The 23,836-nt window shown below is 34.9% G+C and overlaps 1 protein-coding gene across 1 annotated transcript in view; it reads left to right on the top strand.

Annotated features, from left to right (window-relative positions):
- The first annotated feature begins 19,432 nt into the window (after positions 1 to 19,432).
- The window catches only part of LOC131035186 (actin-interacting protein 1-2), a 32,893-nt gene continuing 28,489 nt past the window's right edge, over positions 19,433 to 23,836 (top strand). Inside the window, exons 1-2 of the mRNA XM_057966834.2 lie at positions 19,433 to 20,362; positions 22,100 to 22,261. Of these exons, the coding sequence (XP_057822817.2) occupies positions 19,971 to 20,362; positions 22,100 to 22,261 (554 nt within the window). The 5' untranslated portion in view covers positions 19,433 to 19,970. The remainder of the gene's footprint in view (positions 20,363 to 22,099; positions 22,262 to 23,836) is intronic.

Raw genomic sequence — 23,836 nt, 5'->3', positions numbered from 1 at the left:
AAATTATCATCATCACCTATAACTTCTTTCCATCCCACAAGTCCTCTAATAACTCAATGGTGAATAGTGAGTACCAAACTGGTACTGAGAGGCGGGGGGGTGAATCAGTACAGACACAAAAACTTTTCCTGAACCGGTTTGACTGCAGATAGTGCGCTTGACAGACAAACACAAATATCGGTCTAAACCAGATTACTACCGGTTAAACATAATGAGACTGTGAAAGACATAAACCGGCAACAGTTAGCTTTCCATACAACTTGCTTCCTCATTTTCACTTTATCCTTATGCATAAACAGATATTCTATCATTCTAAGATACAATAATTTGCTAGATCAACATGATTCACCACTAAACAGGAAATAACAAAACATCACATGAAAGAGGCATCACACATGACACACATATTTTTCACGTGGAAACCTAATTGGGAAAAACCACGGTGGGGATGAATACGCACAAGCTATTTTTGAACTCTTTAGAAGTTCGCTCTTTTAGGAGCCTAGTCCGGTTAAAGACTGTTGCAACAGGTTCTGTTAGGAATCGATCCTATTAGGGATCACCCGGTTAAGGGTTACCTTGTTAGAGGATTTTATGAACTCAATGGCTTTGAGTCACCCTGTTAAAGGATTTACAGCAAGTTGGTTAAAGCTACCCTGTTAAGGGATTTTCCAATGGTTGAAGTGATTAGAGATCAACAGGTATTACGATGATTTGGTAATAGCACTCAATGCCAATGCAGATCCGGTTTAGTTCCTTCCTTCTGCACACACACTTTGTAGGTATCAATTCTCTTATTTGGTCTAGCAAGAATCACGTATCTTTGCACTTAGATACACACACAACATTTTCCAACAACCTCAACATAAAACACAACATCGACCTTATAGGAAACAGATAGGTCTATAGCATAAACCCTAAACCCTAAACATTTAGGTTGAGCAATTCAGTCGGTTCTATCTTGACCATTGAACACTTTGCATTTGAATACAACGGTCTTGAACAGATCTCAAGACATTATCCATCGTTTGTTCTTCACCGCTTCTTGGAGGCGATAACCCATCACATGTTCATCACCGTTTGCAAGGACTTCGCACATTCCCGAGGTAGATAGGATCAATCCCCTTCATGCAGTATCCTTCATGAGCATGAGGTTGACGTGGCAACATGATTTGATCTCCATTACAATGCTAACTCATCACACAATGCCATCGGTTGAATCACACAGGCTCAAAACACTTCAACTGGAAACCCTGAGGCTAGGACTACCAATCGGTAGTTATACCATGTTAAACCTTGATAGAAAACATTCTATATACCGATTCACTTGGACAAATGTACTGCTTCACCGATGGCACATATACCGGTTTACAACATTATACCGGTTCACTTTGCTAGTTGCTTAACTTGAATAAACAGGTTCATCTTCAACATATTACCGATTCACTCTTCAACATATTATCGGTTTACTTTTCAGCATATTAATATCAATGACAACACAATATCATCATGTCAACATACTCTGCTCATATGCCAACATCCTCCCAAAAATTAGCATCCCGCCTATCTCCAATATACCAAGTTATGTGTTTTATTACCACTTTCCTACAAGAAACAATCAAATTCCAAATGGTTGATCCACGTGGAGGATTTGCAATAGTGAATATTCTCCACTCATTCTAATTATCAAGATATTTTGCTTGTAAAATTTGGACCCAAAGTTGATTTGAACTTTTGTATATCTCCCAGACCAACTTTGCTCCCATTGCTTCATTCATTTTTTGCCAATAACAAAGACCTGTCCCTCCTTACCATTTAGGTTTACAAATCTTTTCCCATGCCAAGAGGGGTATTTTGTCCTCATTTTGGGCCCCATTCCAAATTTATTTTTTTCATCTTTTGCTCTATAACTTTTAGAACTTTAGTTTGAATCTTCATACACATCATGGAAAATAAAGGGATAGTAGAAGTCACATATTTAAGTATGAGAATCCTACTTGCAAATGTAAGCCATCGACTCTTCCAACCATCCATTCTTTGAAAGCACACATTGACTAAATTTTTTCAAATTAAGGTTCTACTACCTCCACAAAAAAGAGGAATACCAAAGTATTTACCAGGAAGGCACCAAGTCTTCATCTCTAGAATACAAGAGATTTCAAGCTGTTTCTGTTGTGGGGTATTGAAAAAATACACTACAGATTTTTTTCCAGTTTATCAATTGCTCAGAACACTTACTATACAAGTCCAAAGTTTTCTTCATTACCCAAGCTTCTCATAGAGAGGCCTTCCCCAATAATAACCTGTCATCAATAAATTGAAGGTGGCTAATATTCCTATTACCCTGTGCCACTTTAACACCTTTCCACAATCCATCATTTCTTTTCTTCGAAATTAAATGCCCTAGAGCTTTGGCCATGATTATGAACAAGAAAGGAGACAACGGGTCACCTTGTCTTAGGCCTCTTGTAGATTCAAAGCAGCCTTGCGGGCTTCCATTGACCAAGATAGAGAATCTTGGTGTGCATACACAACTCTTGACCCACCCAATCCATTCATCCCCAAACCCAAAATTTTGCATTACGTTGAAGAGAAAACTCCATCTCACGTTGTCATAGGCTTTAGCTATATCCAGTTTAACCAAAATCTTGTCTATTCCAACCACCTTGATGGAATGAATCACTTCATGTCCAATAACGATTCCCTCCACAATCGATCAGTTCAGAGAAAATCCACTTTGCTCTTTTGAAATAATAGACTTCAACACACCGTTCAATCTATTAGCAATAACTTTTGAGATAGTTTTATAAACTATGTTACACAAAGATATTGGTCTAAAATCATCAAAGGATATTACTGCATTCTTTTTGGGAACCAAAGCAATAAAGGTATTGTTAAAATCTTTAAGCGCAAACCCACCAGCACGAGATTTCTCAACAACCTGCAACAAATTATTAGCAAAAAGATTCCAATTTTTTTGGAAGAAAGTTGCAGGAAATCCATCAAGCCCTGGTACTTTGTCACCCCCCAAAGCAAAAGAGCACAATTGATCTCTTCCAAAGAAACCTTCTCCATTAACCTTCTATTTTGAATCTCTATCAAGCAATCATGTACAACATCTAATATGCCCTCCTCAACATCCATTTTGCAAGTTATCATTTGTCAATATCTGCGAGAAGTATTGAATCACAACCTCTTGTATCCCTTGCTGATCCATAACCTCAATCCTCTCATGATTTTGTATCGAAAATATTCTATTTTTTGATCTTCTAACTTTAATAGAACTATGGAAAAAATTTGTGTTCCTGTCACCATCCTTGAGCCATGTTTCCTGAGATTTATATTGCCAATACACCTCCTCCTTGGCTAATGCCTCAAGGTAATCATGATGAAGTTGTTTTTCCTCTTCAAACTCTACATCAGACATTCCATTTTGAATAATTCGATTATGTAGCACTCCCAGGGCTTCCTCGATGTGGAATTTCTCTGCAAATATGTTTTTAAAACATACTCTATTCCATTCTTTAAGACGTTTCTTTAAGAATTGGAACTTTTTATGAAATACAAATGAATAATTCCTAGGCCAAGAGGGTGCATTTTTTCACCAATCCGCTATCCTCTCCGTAAATCCATCATCTCTAAACCATGTCATTTAAAATTTGAATGGGCATCTCACAGGTATAGAGTCATTTTGAATTATGAGGCTTATCAGATAATGATCTGACCCATGAATGGGCAAGATATCAGCTTTTGTGAGCCACGATTGTATTTGCCAATTCCCAACTAAAAAGAATCTGTCAAGATTTTTTGCAATGTTGGAGAAGCCAACCCTTCTGTTCGTCTAAGTGAAATCACCAGATTTGAAAACCACCTCTGCCATCCCATTTTCAAGGAGAAAGTCACATAAATCTTGTTGAACATGACTATACAAAGTCGAGCCTCCACGTTTCTCCATGGGGGTTAGGGTGGCATTAAAATTACCCCCCAAAATACTCACCTCATCTCCCATAGAGGAGAGAAATCCAATCAACTGTACCCATAGGTTTCTTTTACAAGCAGTACTCATTGGGCCATAAATGTTAAAAAAATGAAAGAACAGTGAAGGGTTTTGGATGATATCCTTACCCATTGCCAATACTTCTCTTATCTGACTGGAACAATATCAACTATTGCTTCATTCCACAAAATGCCCAAACCTTCGAAGGCTCCCTCAGCTTCCACAAAAATACTACCCCACATTTGGAATCTTAATTTAAACGCTTGAATTTCCAAATCCTTGAGCTTTGTTTCCTGCAACATCATAACATTAGGTTGCGCTTGATCAAGACATCTCTTGATCAATCACCACTTGTCAGGGGTATTGTAGCCCCTGACATTCCACGAAAGGAACCTCACTACTTTTAGGAAGAAGTTCTTCCCGAACTAAGTTTGGTTTGACCCTTTGTACTTCCAACTATTTCTAGCTGGACTCTGGTGGATATAGGACCTTGTGCCTTCTTTCCCCAATTCTTGGTTTAGCTTGTTTAGATCATGTTTGATTGAAAGTTCGAACATATAAATTACCAACATCCTCTTGTAGGACAAAGTAATTTAGATCATCCCCATCCATTTCCTCTCTTGTAAACTCCAACTCCTCTCATCAAGGAAAATCCAAAGCCTTAGCATCCTTATCACCATAACATAAAACACGTATTGGTGAAATTTGTATATCCTTGAAACTACCATCATTAGAGAAACCCCCTTCCATATTCAAATCCTCATTAATATTATCATCATCCCCTGCCAAAGCTGAGGGAATTAGACCTCTTTCATTAAAAGCAGCAACCTCCAACTCACTTTTCAATCTCGAGCCTACTCTCTCCTCTTGAAAATATTAGCTCCCATCTACTCAGTCTGAGATGCTTTCCTTGCCAAGCCTTTACCCTTTTCTATGTCTAGATTTTTTGAATTTAAGTGCAGAACAAATTATGGATCACTGTCATTTTCCTCTTTCCCTGAGAAATTACTTCTTCCTACATCATTACCAATCTTCAGTTTTGTCACCACAATCCTATCACTTGTCTGCAAACCAATCAGAGCATGCATTTGTGTTCTAATGTGAACAAGGCTCCTCATCCTTCTCAACCTCAGTATATGTACCATTTTCATTTACAATCCCATTTTTTGTATTGAGAGGGATGTTTAGCAATTCATCGTCAACTGCTCTAGTTTCAGTCAATTTTATGAGAAGATCTTGCAAGGTGTTATTCATCAGCCCTTTACCCTTTGGATCCCTATTACAATCAACTTCTGCATGCCCTTTGGTTTTATAGAGCAAACATTCCTCTGTATGGTCTTCCACCTCAATGGGTTGTCGCCAAACTCCTTTCCCCAATTTTAATTCCACATACTTAGGGAGTGGATGAATAGCTTGCCATTGGATACAAATTCTAGCATACATACTATATTCTTCGGCCTCTGATGCCTCATCCACTTTCAGATACATGCCCAGTTTATCACCAATCATTTTCTAAATCCCAATACTCGCGAGGGAGATTATACAGTCTAACCCACATTAGAATAATATCAATCTCCTCCTTTTTGGGGTCAAAATGGGGTTTCCAATCCTTGATGTAAAACCCTTTACCTCCCATAAGAATTGGACCACTATTCAAATTTCATTCTTTATCTTTGGGACATGGACATATGACCAAATAAAACCCATTTGGGAGTGTTTTCAAAATGCAAGACTCTTCCCAATGGGTATCTACCCAAGATCGAACTCTAGAGAAAGCAGGCCATTCCCCATTTCATTTCATAAAAAAATCCCTATATTTTAAAAACTGAATAGAGATCTTCCACTCTGGGTTGTTAATGAGAAGCGAGACTACACGTGAATGATCAACATTGTTGCATACCATTTTTACTATCGGCTCTTTGAGGGTTTTTTTTGGTCACCAAAACTTTTGCTCGATCGATTTGAAATCAACCTTTGGTCCTGTGTGGAATCCTGCAAAACCCCATTTGTTTCGGTATGTTCCACGACTTCGGTCTATTCCATGGTTTTTGTTGAAAACCTATCTATACCCATACTGGGAGCACCACTTTCGACTTGCTTGACCCTGCCATGCCCTAAAAGGAGGATTCCACTCATGATTTTGATACCCTTCGATCCTTCTTCCTCTGTATTTCCAGACTTGCCGCATGCGACCCTCACACCTAAACCCTAGCTCTGCCATAGTTTCAATGGTTATTGTTAACTAAGTACTCGATCATTAAATAAAGGTGATGATTTTGTATTGAAAATATATTTGATCTGTTTTCTTCAAATCTTTGAAAATCTGAAATGTCAAAAATCACACTTGATAATACATTGTCAACATCAGTCAATTACAATAAACAACAATATTAATGCATTGAGATTCGAGGACATGACACTATATTGTAGAGAGGTTATGTACATAGATTAGAAATTGCCAATTCTTTATGACTTTTTTCATTTTTGTAGGCTATTTTATATTTTTTGTCAGTTTTATTGACACTTTTTTGTTGTTTTATCTGTGCAACTCTTTGTGCTCACGACATGTGCCATTCTTTTGCCTATATTTAAATGAGAGATGTGTTTGGGTTACAGTCCTATATAAGAAAAATATTAAACTAGCATAACAATTACATATCCTTAGAGGAATATAGGTAAAGTACACCAAAGATATCACGTGTTCATTAATCTTCTTTAAAAGATATTAAATTATATTATATATATTAAGCTTGATGTTTATATTATAAGTGGAATATACTATAATAATGGGGTTAAGTTTATTATTTATTTTTTCATGAATATTAGTGATAATAATTGAGATTTTCATATATTGTAGTATTATATTTATTTCCATACAACTACTTATTATGTTTTCTAAATTAAAATAAAAATATTTAATGTAAAAAATAAATCTATGATTTTCTACTATGCTATTCAATATTTAAATTACATTACTAAAAAGACAAGTATTTTCCACTACGTGGGTACCATTACATTAAAACAATTGCCTGACATGTGTAAATATAATGTCTTAGTGGCAATGATTATTGTCTCATCACGAACATGTTTCATTCAATAAATTTGAATTTTGAGAAGAGAGAGTGGGGACTCAGCACTCGGGACCAGTGTTCTCTTCTTAATAGACTTGGTTTTCAAATTTCCTCTTCGGTCTTTCAAATTATGGGTAAGGTTCAGGCTTTCCAAACATTTTATAATTTTAATTTCTTAAGGTTTAGGGTTGTCTGTTTACAAGCATGCCTATCACCAACAGTAACAGTAACCCTAAAAAGAAAGTAAAAAAAAAAGACTATGTTGATCTACTTAAAACCCTATTTCAATGATGAGTACCATGATATTTATGATCCCGCAAACTATGGTTGTCTTACCTCAACACTTAGATAGTCATCTGAGAATAAGGCCAAGGTACGTGGTCAAAAAATACCAAAAACTAGTTGGAGGGCACTATGGATGAGTGGATTGGGTCGCATGATGTTGACTGAGGTCTTCCCTTGCCCATAATTTATAATGGCTTGTACCCAAAATTATGATGACAATGAAAAAACAATCGTTAGGAAAGATAGCCAAGAAGTAGTGTTACACATTACTGTTGAAGGACTTGGTAAACTATTAGGGTTTGTATTATAGAATATTTTGGAGAAATCCCCATTGACCTTGAAATTATGGCTATTCGATATGAAGGAATTAGTCAACAACAAAAAAATGGTTTTCTCAAAAAAATAAAAAAATGGAAAGCATCGTACTCCATAGGATCATAGGCCTCCTTATAGTATTGATATTTTTGAATCATGGGCACACGATACTTTCTCGAAGTTAGCATTTTGCCTTGGATTGGATAGTAACAAGGAAGTGGGTGCAAGCCTCCTTGAAATGATATATAATATCCATTTTGTTAATCCACCTGCTAAATACAAATTTATTGTGCATGTTGCAAAAACCATGCAAAAACGATTTGCAATGACTAAAGGAGGTTCCACTATGACATTTAGGTTCACAACCTAGTTGTGCTATTTATTTCTACATAAATATAGTCAAAAGTTTGTGGAAATGGACAACAAACTTCATATTACATTCAATAAGACTCATGGTGATGGGGGTACGACAGGAACATTGGATTCACTTCCAATATATGAGTGGACCCCTACGATAAGGATGCATAATAATAGAAGGGAATACAAAGATTTTGTAAAATACCTTTTGGCTCCATTGTATCAAGCAATCACAAATACTCCAATGCCTTGATTGCCTAATTCTTGTAGAAATTGCATTCAATTAGGATCACATATACAATTGGTTGATTGGTACTTAATGGAAGATTATACCGTGCTAAGATTTTATGGATCAATAGAACAACCTTACAAACTTCCCATTCATGTCACAGAGAGGGTTTTTGCATTGGAATATGTATGACAACTAAATAATACATATCGCACATACTTCTAAAAACATCATAAGAAGACCATATTTTCTTCATTACCTTTCTCATGTGGAGGGTTCACATTTGAGAGAAAAGAATTCAATGTTGTAAAGGCTTCTTTTAAAATTTATAATTTTGAATTTGTCAGTCACTGACAATATGACCCATGTGATGTTATCAAAGAAAGAATTGTAGCCAATAACAATAAATCAAGTTTAATTCAACATGAAAGTAAACCCTCACTAGAAAGATTGAAAAACAAGATCTCTTGGGATGAGGTAAAAAAAATAATGGAGGAAACAACTGCTAAGATGGGAGTTTCTTTTGATGAATTCTTAGCATAAATAATGTAATTGCACCAACAAAAAGCACTAGAAGTAGAGATGCCAATCAAGAGCTACAAAACATTCTATACAAGAGTTGTCAAACAAAAAATACCACAAAAACTAAATTTCGCTTGTAAAGAAAAAAAAATTGGTCATGGTAAAAAATCACTAAGTTCTAGTCTATGAGGAAGAACCTAGGTGATCCAAAGAGTACTGTAGATATTGATGACATCCTGAAGGATACATAATTTAGCAAATTGTGGAACAAAGAGCAAGTTGGTGATGATGATTATGAAACTGTTGAACATGATGATGGTATTGGTCAAGTAAACTATGGATACAAACCTTTTACACATGAAGCCACAAAAGAAAAATATTCTTTAGGGGCAACAATTGCTGAAAAAATGGGTTATGATGCTGGTGCATTGGGATCTAGCTGACAAGGAATTTTTTATGTACTAAAAGTAACCCCTAGAGATGTGCATTGTAAAATTGGAATTGGAGCACCAGAACAATCTAAAAGAGATTGCCAAAGGGAAAACAATGGTAGAAGGACCAACTCAATTTGTTTATGCTCAAACTTCAATTCCACAACCTCACATTGATAGTTAGAAGATGCCAACACTAGAGGAGACTAAACAACTACATGATCTCAAAGGACAAATCATTCCAAAGAAGCAAAATATTATGGTAGCTCAATATCCAAAAGAATTATTTCCACAAGTCACCCCTCCAAGTCTAGTTTTAAGTATGACCAAGACTGCAAGTAGTATTGTTTCTCCATTCAAGAATTCAATTGTTTCTCCATTCAAGACTTCAATTGTTTCAACAATCCAAGGTTTTGATTGCACATAATTTGAAGCTAAGATGAAAAAGAAAAGAGATATGTATAAAGAAGGAAAGAAGCAATTGTTAGAGCATATTATTGTGACTTCAGATCCTACAACAACTAGGGTGGTTCCTACATTTAACCTAGATAAAGAAATCATGGACTACACAATTTGAGTTCCTAGAGCTAACAATAAACTAGAGCATCGGATGGATCCATTTGAATATTATGTGAGCACTATCTAAATGGATTTTTTAGAAATGAAATTATAGACAAAATCAATGTATCAAAAAGGAACAACCAAGTGGTGTACATGTCATTGATAAAGCTAGAGAGAGCCAAAATTCAATTGCAGACTCAAATAGAAAAGTTGAAGGTAGACCTAGCAAATGAGAAAGCACAAAGGAAAGTAACTAATAACAAGAGTAAGGATTTAGAGAATAGGATAACAAAATATGGCTCTACATATGCAAACCAAGATAATGATCTGGCACATGTGGAATTGAGTAATCTTAAGGCAAAGTTAGATGAAATGAAGAAGAATTATGAAAATGAAAGAGACCAAAAAAAATTAGAACAAAACTTGACGTAAGCCAATGCCACATTGGACCAAGCCAATAAAAAAGGAGTTCAATTAAAAACTGATAATGACAATTTGAAATAGGTCAATGAAAAGTTGATCGCATGCCTAATGAAAAAATGAAAGGTAAATGAGTCTTGTAGAAAAAGATTATATGAAGTATGTAGTCAAACAACAAGGCATATAAAACAAAATATTTGGGGAGAAATAATGCAGATGACCAATCAATTGTTTCCTTTTTTTTCATCATTGGACAATCTAATGGAACATTATAAGAACCTCAAATAATATGTCATGGACAATAGAGACTTGAAATCAGAAGAGAAAATGACTAATCAGATCTTGCAAAAACTCTACACAGGCAGTGAGAGTGAATTGGCATCGAAAGATATTCAGAACTGCATTGATGCCTCAATAAAGGTGTCAAATATGATTCAAAATGTTCTAATCTACATGAAACTAAGGAATTTTTGGATCGAGTCAAATTTTTTCACGGGACCTACATGAAAAAGTTGAATTATTCACAAAGATTGGTTTGTCGTAGCCTTTTTGACGCATCTGAGAGATACATTGGCAATTTTAATTTAAAGAAAAAGATGGAGGAGAAGATGAGGAATGATCTCAACCATATTCCTTCAAAGGTAGATGAGGCAAAAGTTTTGAATTCTATCAAACCGCTTATATCATTGAATGAATCATTGATTTTAACTTTCAAGTCAAATTTCACTATTAGTTATGAATTGTCAACAAATTTACAAGTTAGATATAATAAGTTAGAACAAATTCCAACTCCATCAAATCAATAGTGGAGCATGCTACAAAATCTAAATGGATGATCCACTTCTAGCGGACCAACAATTACCAGGGGCCAGAAATTTAATTTTTAAATTTGTTAATTTAAAATAGATATTGTACTTTGTAAATTGGAAATACTTCTATGTATTAATTAATTGAAAAATCAATACAAAACTAAAACCCGTTATTGTTATTTGGGCTTTGAAATAGATATTATACTTTGTAAATTAGAAATACTTCTATGCATTCATTAATTGGAAAATCGATACAAAACTAAAACCCATTTTTGATATTTGGGTTGGATTTTACAAAATTAGTTAAGTTTATATTTCTCATATGTCATGAAAACTATTTGTGAAATAAATAAAATGAAATTGGTTATATTGAGATCCAAGCATGAGAACAAATAATAATTTATGCTATTGCTATTATGAAATTATAATTATATATGTTGCTTGGTGTCAAACATAAAATTACAATTACAATGGACAAATTTTTTGTTTTGTTCCAAATTTTGTCTAGGCTTTAGGCTGGTAAAATTGATTAACCATTGTCACATGATCAACGTAATTGCCACGACCTGAACATCCTATCATTGTATTCATAGTAGTGCAAATATTACTCATTTAATATTCAATGCAATAAGGCTTGTCCAATGTAACATTTAGCATATTCAAGTTTATAACGGCATCATTATTAATTCTGCGAGTTGCACAAAAAATAGTAAGGAAAAAATTAGTCTTCCAGTAAGAACATTTCACTAACTTACCTTCTTCTATCAAAATAGTAGGCATCTCATTTTACTAGTACTAACATTTCTTCATATTCTTTCAGCAACTTAATTAACAAGTCATGAAAAAACTCATGAGCGTGGAGAATGGTTCCCAACTCATCAAATTTTGCAATAATTTGTGGAATGAAACTGAGACTATTATCATCAAATTTTGCATGATCAAGCAAGACTTTTAGAAATTTAACTTGAGGAGACCAACTTTTTTGGAAGCATAGAAATCTCACTTGTGCCTCTTCATGGACTTTGATTGTATCTCTCAATGTTTTATAACACTCCCAAAACTTTTCGACAATGCCAATGATGTTGGATGTCACGTGGTTTAGCAAGTTTATAATCAAATCACTTAAAACATATTAATCTGACATGAGTGAGAGGGATTCGAAAGGGTTTAGTAGTGACACCACCTTATTATACTCCCCAAGAAAATCACACTCTTTTTTCTCCATCATCTATAAACCTTTTTTGAGCCTATTTGCTCATTTTGAGCCCATCTTTCAAATTTGCTACTTCATCCTTGAGGGCCTTTATCTCCTAAATTGAATTTGAAGCATTCGACACTAATGGTTGGGAAGACGAAGAAGCAAGAGAAGTAGAAATATAGCTAACATATGGAGAAGGGAGGAGTGAAACAACCTTATTATTCTCCTCAAGCAAATCACTGACTCTTTTCTCTCCATCATCTAATAACATTTTTTGAGCCTCTTTTCTCCTTTTGAACTCATCTTTCAACCTTGCTACTTCATCCTTGAGGGCCTTTATCTCTTATCCCGAACTTGAAGCATTGTACAACAATGGTTGGGAAGATGAAGGAGCAAGAGAAGTAGAACTACTACAAGAACTAGCATATGGAGAAGGGAGGAGTGTCACCACCTTATAATCCTCAAGAAAATTACTGACTCTTTTCTCTCCATCATCTATTGGTATTTTTACAACCTCTTTTCTCTTTTTGAGTTCATATGTCAACCTTTCTACTTCATCCTTAAGGGCCTTTACCTCCTTGATTGAACTTGAAGCCTCTGACACCCATGGCTAGAAAGATGAAGGAGCAAAGAAGTAGAACTAGAATATGGAGAAGGGATGAGTGACACCACCTTATAATACTCTACAAGCAATTCTTCATTAAAAATTTTAAACTTACTAAAATTAGCTTGGAGCTTGTCAACAACTTCTTGACTGTACACTACTTGTGTTGCAGATGTGTCACTCAACCTTGTAACAACCAATTTGCCAGTAAGATCTCCTACCTTCTTTGTAATCCGATGCTTCTGGTCATCAGGAATTATTGACCACACTGTCAGTGCCTCCTCGTATTGGGAGCTATAACCTAATCCAAAATACAACTCCTAAGCTTTCTCTTCAGTTGGTAAAGTTCAAAAGTCTGAAGATTCCATTCTTATGGAATCCAATACAATTGCAGAAGAGAGGTCCCATCCTTCGCGTAACAGACACCACTATTCCTTACAATACACCTTGCCTCCTCAAGGGTCATCTTCAATATATAAAAATTAACTTCCTCTAAGACTTCAGGTATAAATCTATCACTAACTTCATGAGTCCCCGATACCAACCTTTCTCTGACCATGTTAAAAAATTTCTCCTTTTTGTTCTTTAGGACAAAGTCCCTAAATTCCAAGGACTGTATAAACTTATCATCAAACATTAATGTAGAGCATGCCAATGCTCTAACGTTGTCTTCTTCCTCTCCTCCTATTTCAAAGTTTATAATAATTCTATCATGAGGCTTGACCTCCAAATCAGTGTGTTCCCCTTTGTATGTTGGGTCAATCTTTTTCATTTTTTCATCTGTCGTTTGTACCTTAACCCATATCTCTCTTCTCCTCTAAACCTCTACATCAGAAGCAACATTTTTTATTCAGTCCTCATTTTGATCCCAATTTAACCCTATTTTCATGATTGAAGGCTCTCAATTTAACCCCAACCTTGGTGTGGTGAATAAAGTGTTATGAATCATAGTTTCTAAATTTTTCAAAAGCCATCTTATATGGCAGTAACTCGAAATATACCAAGTCCAATCCATCTTTGCCTGTGATCTCAAAATCAGAGAAATATAGCTTTCCTGGGATGAAGGAGCCCTTCTTGTTATTTCTTACATGAATCTTGTTAGACTCATTCAACTGCTAAATGATTTCTAAGAAAGCAATTCTATGTGATACATCTCTGGGAAAAACATGGGGTTTAACTAGTACACCATAAACTCTAATGACAATGTACCTAGGGTAGAAAAACTAGTCTCTCCAATTATGATTCACTCTTAACTTAGGTGCTTACTCAAGGAGCCTAAAAAATATCCACACCCTATCAAATAATCTCCAATTGACTGGTCAACCCAAATTTTACATCACAATATTGACAAAGGATTCCTCAAATATGACATAATTGGAATTCTCACAATGCATGTCCTGTAAGTACGTTCATTCTTGAATCGACAAAATTTTACTCTGCTCATATACCTTTCTCAACTGCAGCTTTGGTCCCCACTGCCAAGCCTTACTTTCACCATATAAAAGAATGTGACACAATAAAGAATACCACCTAAAATGAGCAATAGGGCTACCTTGCTTGATATCTAGAAGGGTTTTGTGAATGCCATTAGAAATGAATGAGGCAAATTCAAAAAAGGTGTTGGTATATGTGAGTTGAATATCAACAGCTAACATCATCAGATGCATATGCATATTGGTCCATACATCGATTCCCAACACTTGGCAAACTGCAAAGTAGGTGTTTATAAAATAATTCTCAAAATTTTGATAATCAAAGGGCTCAACATTTGTCCTCCAAAATGAAATAGGCTTCCCATCCATCTTCTCCCTTCTATGTAATGGAAGCCATTTTACCTTGAAGCTACCTTTGTCCCTCTTGTATTCCCTCCCCAGAGATAGAAATTCAATAGGTATGTGGGCATTAGTGTTTAACATAAATGTTTCACAAATAAATCCCCTATCAAACCCAACCAACAAAGTACCTTTGTGCATGTAGACATACCTAGTGTCTTGATTATAGCTTTTTGCCACTGCTCTAATTAGGTCTACATTAACAAAAACATTTGGGACAACAATCTTTCCCAAATCCAATCTCCATGGATTGTTCATTGGCATTGGGGCTCTACTCTTTTTGTAATAATACATGAACAAATTCCATCCACTAATTGGGACGTAAGGATCCCCACAAGATGTTGCCCTGTCCACAAGTCTATTAGATACAATACTCATACGCTGGGCATGCCTTCCCTATTTTGAGGATCCTATGAAATTGAGAAATAATATGTTTATCTAGGGCCCTCTTATTATAAACTCTTCTTGAATTTCCACCCATCTTAATACAAATTAGGGTTTTAAAAAAAATGTAGAAGCTAGGCTTCCTAAGGAAATTGAATAATCAAAATTTCTTTATAAAATTTAATGATTCTTTAGCCTTTAGACTACACATTTTCAACAACTAAGCCCTATAAAAATGAGAAGGCCCTTTCACAGCTAGAAATGAACAATAGGTGGCCCCAAAATTAAACTTACTTGTTATCACCCTACTCAAAATCAAACCCTTGTAGTAACCTGTAATTTTGTGATTGATCGCACTGCTTCAATTAAATGTACAATGACTCTTCTTTGTTCCTAGCTCTTCAATTATATCAAATGAATGGATTAATATCAACGAAGACAACCATTAAGGCCCATGCATGCGAAACAACAACCTACAACTAAGTCGTTAGCTTTGAACTCGAGTTGTTGATCTTCATTGACGTTATTTCACATGATCACATATTGTTACTATGACCCACCATATGAATACATGATAGACCCATTTTGATGGTCAGACGCCTTCGAGAACATGCGACATAATTAAAAAATGTGATCCAATGGAAATAAGATATATTTTTTTAATAAACTCTAAAAGCTTTGCTTTGAGTTGGTGTCCACCTTGACATGTGTCTCAATTTTGGTTACGCTTTGTACAAATTTTGTTTTGTTAGAGCTTTGGCCCAGAATTGGACCTAAAGGATAGTCCCACATGAGAAAGGACCTCAAATTCTCATGGCTCAACCAATTATAATTCATCACTATGGCACTCACGATATAATAGAAAGATGATACTTGTCTCAATTCTGGTCATGCTTTGTACAAAGTTTTCGCCAAACCGTTGTTATTGATCTTGGTAGGTGGGGACTTTCCAATGACTTAGCCTGCTCCTTCGTTGTTGTTGAATATTCAGATGATTGCCATGAGAGCTTATATTTATCTATAATTCCTTCTAGTTCTATTTCCATTTCATCGACATTACATATGGATTTCTTACAAAAATGATTAGTTAAGCACTATAACTTGTTAAAATAATTCTTTTGATTACAACTAAGCCAATGATTAGGACACATAATAGATATGGCTTCTAATAGTTCATCTCAAGGGAATCAACTTACAATCTCATCTAAAACCTCTCTCATAATTCTCTTTAAAGTAGCTTGTACAAAACTGACAATATTGTTAAAAGCTTCCCTAGTAACAAGTACATCTCTCATTCTATTTGAGCACTCGCTAGCACTAGCAGACATGGTATACTAATTATCAGGATCGTCTAGATTTGTCATCCAATGCCAACTAGCAAATTCTTCCTTTATAAATGGCTCATTTGATAGATACATACTATCTAGGGTTAGGATTAACCTTCTATGTAGAGTAGTATATTCTTGAATATACATAGTTCTTTCTTGAGCTACTTTCACAAGATTTCTCATTTCATTCAATAGGGGGAGAATACCAACCAAAGTTAAGAGTGTCTCTACATCACTTAACCTATGTCAATTCTCAGAAGCTTTTTCTATTGACTATTGTTGTTCATATATTAGTCCAATCAGGCATTTATATTCAGAGAAAACTCTTTCTACCAGCCCCCACAAGGAGATCCATCTGTTATCAACATCCTTAAGAAGCTTGTTTCCATCTATTATTCTCAACAAATTCTTGATATTCTAAAAATCGTTAGGGACTTTGATAGAAGAATGAATACAACTCATGAACTAGATTTTCAACTCTAGCTACTGAATCAAATTTGGTCATAATTCTAAAAGCTAAATACAATTTGTGGGCCATGCAGTGAATGCCAATCATGTATGGTAAAATATAAGTTTGTAGCTTTGCACATACATTATTCCCATGACCTTGAAACATTGCAACCCCATCAACTCCTACACATACCAACTTTTCGACAATTGATACGCGATGCATACCACCAAATTGTTTTAAATATTTCTTAACTACCTCAAATATATTTTGCATTGTGGAATTCTCCTTCATTTTAACAACAAAGTAAATGAGGTTGCCATACATGTTTTCATACAGTATACACATGCATACATATCCAAGAAGTATCATCTACTGCTGTAACTTCATCTAAATATAATGCAATAAAGTTTGACTATTTAATATTTTCCTTTACATCATCTTTTTCCACCTTAGCAAGACAAATTGCCCATTCCCATCCACTAGTTTTTGACCAACATGTTTGAGGAAATCTAGGAACATTTAATTTTTTAAAATAAAGTAGCAAAGTTAGGGTAGTTTGACATAGGATGACCGTTTTTCAAATTTTGAAAAACAACACTCAATTGAGCAGTTTTTGACTTGAATGATTCTATCATCAGATGTTTAATTTGAGCATCAATTGAACCTCAACATTTAGCATTCTTCTCCTCTCATTGCATATGCTCTTTATAGTCCTCTTCATGCTTAACATGTTTACATTCTTCTTTTGTTTTCCATCTAATCATCGATCGTTCTTTTCCATCTTTGATTTGGTTTTTTATACATTTTACCGATATGGTTCTCTATGGTGTCCAGTTTTAGCTACAACTTCTTGTCCCTTTTTAGTTTCCAACTAGAAATCATACACTTGCATTCTATTGAAGGCTCATCTTTTTTTGAATTTGACACTTCTTCAATGAATGGGTACCTTGACACCCAATCCAACTGAAAATTCCTTGTCATTTCTCACTCGCACCTTGATTTTGATTTCCTTTTCTTTTCCCCTTTCACGTTCTTCCAACAACATCATATGTGCCTTTCTCAACAACATCATCTACATCGTTCACATCAACATTGCTTGATATTATCATCAACCTCAATTGACTTATTCTGACTATTATGGGAATCCAATTCTATTGGAACATTATTTGCAACATTGACATTTGACTCAATTAACTCATTTCGATCTTTCTTAGGGGTTTGTCCTTCTTCAATAATTTTTGGTGCATCTGTAACTACTGATGTTGTACCTCTATCTAATGGAACACCAATGATAACATTACCAAAGTATGACATTATGTTTCTATTTCTGCATTTTAATGGCCTCCCTTCAACACTTTTAGGACTCTGGCTGCTCGACATCTCTCAAGAAATACAAACTACAAGAAATAGAATCTAAGAATATAGACCCCTAGATCCCGATTCCTCAGGCAATCAATGTCTCCCTACTAGTTAATTTCTAAAAACAAACTAAATTTGAAAACTCTAAGGATAAATAATGTTATAACATTGTAAAAGAAATCTTCACAATCAATTACAAATTGGTTTTGTCGAAGTCTGTTATACAATAATGTCCATAGTAGCAAATTGTCTATGATCTAAATCAACTATATAAAGCTCAAAATAGAACAAAATGTGTCAAAGAAGTACCAACTTTTGATTGTATTTATACCAATCCGTATTTGGCGAATTCCGCAGGGCATTTTGAAATTGATCTTAAATTTTGGTGAATTTAAGTGTGATTTTGGCATTGTAAAGTGAAAATGGGCGAATCTCCTCAGCCATTTAAATAATATGTTCTGATTTCCAAGGCGAGCATGGACCTATAACTACCATTAACTTACACCATGATTGGCAAAATGGGTCCTCCTAAACGATTGTGGTATCGAACTGCTTAGTTGGTATTGGCGAATAAATGAGTGCACGTACATTGGAACCTTTTGAAGTTGTTGGTGGAAAAATTCAATAGGTACGACTGGTCCTAAAAGACGATGGCAAATTACCTTGCTTATGGCCCAAAACACATAAAAATTAGGCGAATGAGAAATAGACCCTCGATTTGTCATATTCACCAATTTCAAAATCCCCGTTGCCAATTGGCAAAAATTCACCACTAAAAAAAAGCTGCATGTAGTTGTTGCTTTTACATGCAACACCATTCTTCATCATCAATTGAATTTTAGATTTTATCATACACACTAAAAGTCATAATTTTATTTTCATAAAATATCATTAGTATTGCTATTTTTTTTCAAATTTATAGAACATTTAATATATTGAAAAACTTTACACAACATCAAATCAAATTTATAATATGTATATCGATTTCTTAAGAATAACAACTATATTACATAGATTTTGACATATCAAATACTTTATATTAAATTTTTTTTTTTTTCCTAATTTAACCATTACACCTCTTTTCGTACAAATGCTAATTATTATGTGAAAAAGATATCTATGCCAATTTCCTAATTATTGTTTTTCTTCTCATATCTATCTACTTTTTAACAAAGAAAATTATTCCACATCCAAGAATTTGAACTCCTTTACCTGTGGAACAAATAATTACGCGGACTCTTTAAATATCCACCTCTTCCCCTCGAAAAAAAATCACATCGGGACACACTTTACGGGAACTGAAACGACGGTGGGGCATAAAGAATTCTGTCCGTTACAGAGTGCCCTCGTGGAAAATCAAATGAAAATAAAAGTTACGTTCGAAGAAGAATATTCACTGATCAGTCTACTCACTGACAGATTCTTTACGGGTTGATGAAATAGAAAAAAGGGAAATGCATATCCAGAATATTATTTTGTCGAAAGGCTCTTCAACTTCAATAAGGACACTTACGGATCTCATACCATCCTTCCAATTTCTGCTGCTTAGATTTGCTTTTTCTGCGATTTAGCAGTCATATTCACCCGAAAGTGTAAAACCTAACTCTCAGAGCTCTTATTTACCCTCAATTCTAGTAGAGAAATCTACCCACTTAATAAACAGACGGAGAAATCTCTCCAACAAAACAACACAAGTGGAGAAATCTGTCCCACTAAAGAAAAATCCAACTCCAAATTACCCTCAATTTCAGTAGCAAATACCCAACTCCAGATAAATCTTAGATATCTCTCACATCTTTAGCCATTATATTGATTTAATGGCGAAGCTGATTGAGAGCTATGTGTCTGTGCCCTTGACTGAAAGAGGGCGAGGGATTCTGATAGCAGGAGAAGCAAAGACCAACTCAATCATCTACTGTAATGGGCGATCTGTGATTATCAGAAGCTTGGATAATCCTCTGGAGACATTTGTGTATGGTGAGCATTCATATCCTGCAACGGTGGCTCGCTTTTCTCCCAATGGTGAGTGGATTGCATCGGGGGATACATCAGGGACAGTAAGGGTCTGGGGAAGACATGGAGACCATAGTCTCAAGTTGGATTGCAAGGCTCTGACTGGAAGGATTGATGATCTTGAATGGTCATCTGATGGACAAAGGATTGTGGTGTGTGGAGACAGCAAAGGCAAATCTCTTGTTCGGGCTTTTATGTGAGTTAGTTCCATAATTCTTTTTGGGCTGTTTTTGATTCTCCAATTTGTAAAAAATCAGAAAAATATTTGCTGAGTTTCATCTTCTTTTTGGGCTTTTTTAAATTCTCCAATTGGAAAATTTTCCGAATCTGTTTTAACTTTTGCCAAGATTTCGTATGAAATTTACATAGACAAAGTTTCTTAGAATCACCAAACCATTGCTAGTAAATTCTTAGAAGCTGTCCCCACAATTTCTGGTGTCCATACTTACATTATAACTATAATACGGACTATTAGTCAACTCTGCGTCTCTAGGTGACTATGCAAACGATACACATTTTTTGACAGGATTGCCAACCATTTTATAGAGACTTGTGAATGTTCTATGCTTCGAAAATAGTTTTGCTCCTTAAAAAGATTCCATGGTTAGTTCTTTTTCTTTTTTGTTTTTTCTTTTACCCCTTTAAGAGAATTTTTATCTGCTAAGAAAATAGTAACACTTATTCTGATCTTTGAATGTAAAGGAAATACACCATCAAACTTAGATCACTATTATGTCTCGAAGCAACATCTGAGGGTTTTTATTCTGCCAAATTCACCTGAGACTTGCACCCACGTCTATCTGATAACAAAGGTTGCAAGTCTGGGGGCCGTTGAACAGCCTTTGCTGTTATTATGTGTTTTTTGTTTCTGCAGTGCATCGTTAGTAATATCATTGTTTAGAAATCAGCTGTGTTAATGTCATGTCGTTGTTCATGATCCATCTGGGTCCCTTGCTACTAGGACATAACCTGCTGTAGCCGTTCGTTATATTTCATGCTGTAGAGTTCGGATAAATTTTATTTTGCACTTAGAACTTCAAGCCAATCCTAATACAATATGGCTAATTGTTCTCTTATCTCCTGCTTCAAAATTTTCAAGCTGTTGCTGAATGCCATCTATTTTATTTGATTTTCTCCTAGTTTTGGGCTTGCTGGTGAGAAAATATTGATTGGCAAACTGTTGGTGATGGAAATTTGATGAATAGCTTGACAGACTTGAAACAGTTATGTGGCTTTTTTTTGAGATGCAGAATCTTGCAAGTCAATTCCCTGCCTAGTTGAGCCACAAGAACTTGAAGGTCAACATGGAATTGTTTCGTTGCCTTTTTTTCATCATTTCAGTTCCAATTTACATTTAAGTTATTTTGAGGGTTGTTTTCTTGTCTTAACACCTATTCCATACCTCCAGGAACTTAGTTTCACTGATGTTTGAAGGTTTCATCATTTGTGACTTCATTTTCAGCCTGGGAATGGATATTTTTATTGGTGATGATGATTCAAAGACTACGACGATTGAGGATTTGATAATTGATGTTGGTCATCATCTCTGATTTAATTTATTATTCTCTGTTAAATTTTCAATCAATTATATGTTTTGGGTTTGGAGTTTGTTTTTGCCTTATTTTCTCAGAGCTGCAATTTGATCTTAACTCTCACTTGTGGACTGTTTGCTATGTCCCAGACTCTGATGCAGTTGACTTAGGCTTCAAACTTTACTAATTTGTAAATGGTAGTTTCTTAGTAGTGTTTCTGTTACTCATTCAATGCTAATACTCAGTGAGGATGATAGTCATTTTGGCAATATATGTTTTCAACTTTTCTGAAGCCTGAGTTATTGCGTTATACTTTTGCTCTTTGTTATATACTGTAATGTTCGAAAATTCAATATGTGATGAATGTCATATTATAATATCTTTCAGCTTTAGTGTTGCAGGTGGGACTCTGGTACAAATGTTGGTGATTTTGATGGACATTCAAGGCGTGTTCTAAGTTGTTCCTTTAAGCCAACAAGACCATTCCGCATTGCCACTTGTGGAGAGGATTTCTTAGTGAACTTCTATGAAGGACCACCTTTTAGATTCAAGACATCACACAGGCAAGCTTCTTCTCGTTGATGGCAGAAGGAAAATTAGAGTACCTTTTGTTTCATACTATTTTTTTGGTAAAGCAACTGTTTATTTTTAAGTTTACCTGGAAAAGTCATTTGCAAACAATTTTAATGACATTTTTGATATTTCTCTGAATTAAGTAGCTTCTTTTTTCATTGTGCTGGATATTGAATTTTAAATTCTAGCTGGCTTTGATCTGAATACAAAACATACAGTTATTGGCATCCTTATATTAACTTGCACCACATCAATGACTTTGACAGATGGGTAGTTGAGGGTACAACTACTTTAAGTACATATTGTTATCAACATACGAGTCCATGGGAAGTTAACATGATAACTTGAATTCTGAACCATCATTTGATTGTATGATATTAAAGTGGAATGGATCTGTACTTTTTCCGATGCAATTTATAAAAGTAATAACTCTTATTTTTCACAACCTCGTTATAGTTTACATATAGTTCACAATTAAATGTGATGAATGGTTAAGAACTGGAAAATTCTCAGCATAGATTGTTTGAAAGCTTGGAATATTCTTGTTCATTTGGTTTAATTGTCACACATGAAATAGTATGTGATATCAAACATCTATGCATGGCCAACAAATAGATGTTTGGCTTCCTTAAAGTCCTTTTAAAATTGATGAGAAACCTTTGGTCTTCCTTAAAGTTCTATTCAGCATTTTAATCTGCAGATTTTCCCATATCTGCAAGCTATCCTCACTCCATACAGACAATAATGTTGTTGTTGAAGCATGGGCCCCAACCAGGTTTAAGTCAATACCAATGGATATTGATGAACTAACTACATTCAACAATTCCTTATTGCTAGTTAGCAATGGCGTGCAAGTATATGCCTAAATATGGAGCTCCTTCAAATTGTTTACTTATTCCATAGAATTCAGAACTTATGAAGGTACAGAAATTACTTCCAGAGTCAGTCATAGCTCAAATACTTGGGAAAAAATATCATGATACTCTTCTTTTGGGAGAACCAACCTTATTTTCATCTGAACCGCCCCTTTAATTTCTTAATAATGATGCAGAAATTAATAACTAACATATTCAAGAATTATGTATAAATTATAATGTCTTATAACTTTTTAAATTTCATAAATGCCTGATACTATATCAATCTTTTAATAAAGTTACAATCCTGATAAAACAGAGCTTCCCCTTTATACCCAAGCAAGCATTTGTAATTAGACTTCCATATCGGAAGACACTATGTACTGTGGAGAAGCATAACACAAACTTGAGTATCGTAGTTATTTAATCAGTTCTGAATGCCAAATTTACTGATCACTTTCTTGGACACTTCATGATTAATGTGTATTTCACCGTCCATAGATAAGGTGAAATGGTGAAATAAGTAAGAGATTCCAAGTTTAACCATCATAGCTGTTTTCCAACTGATTGTTCTGGATAGTGTTAACTGTTGGAAAGGGAATCTACATAATGGCAAATTCTTTTTAGTTAATGCTTCATCTGAATGAGTTTTATATTATCTACTAAATGTCTAATTTAGATATCAAATGTAAAAATATCAGAAAATTTCCT

The sequence above is a fragment of the Cryptomeria japonica genome, chromosome 2, assembly GCF_030272615.1.
Source record: "Cryptomeria japonica chromosome 2, Sugi_1.0, whole genome shotgun sequence".
NCBI lineage: Eukaryota > Viridiplantae > Streptophyta > Pinopsida > Cupressales > Cupressaceae > Cryptomeria > Cryptomeria japonica.
This window is presented reverse-complemented; position numbering and strand designations above follow the sequence as displayed.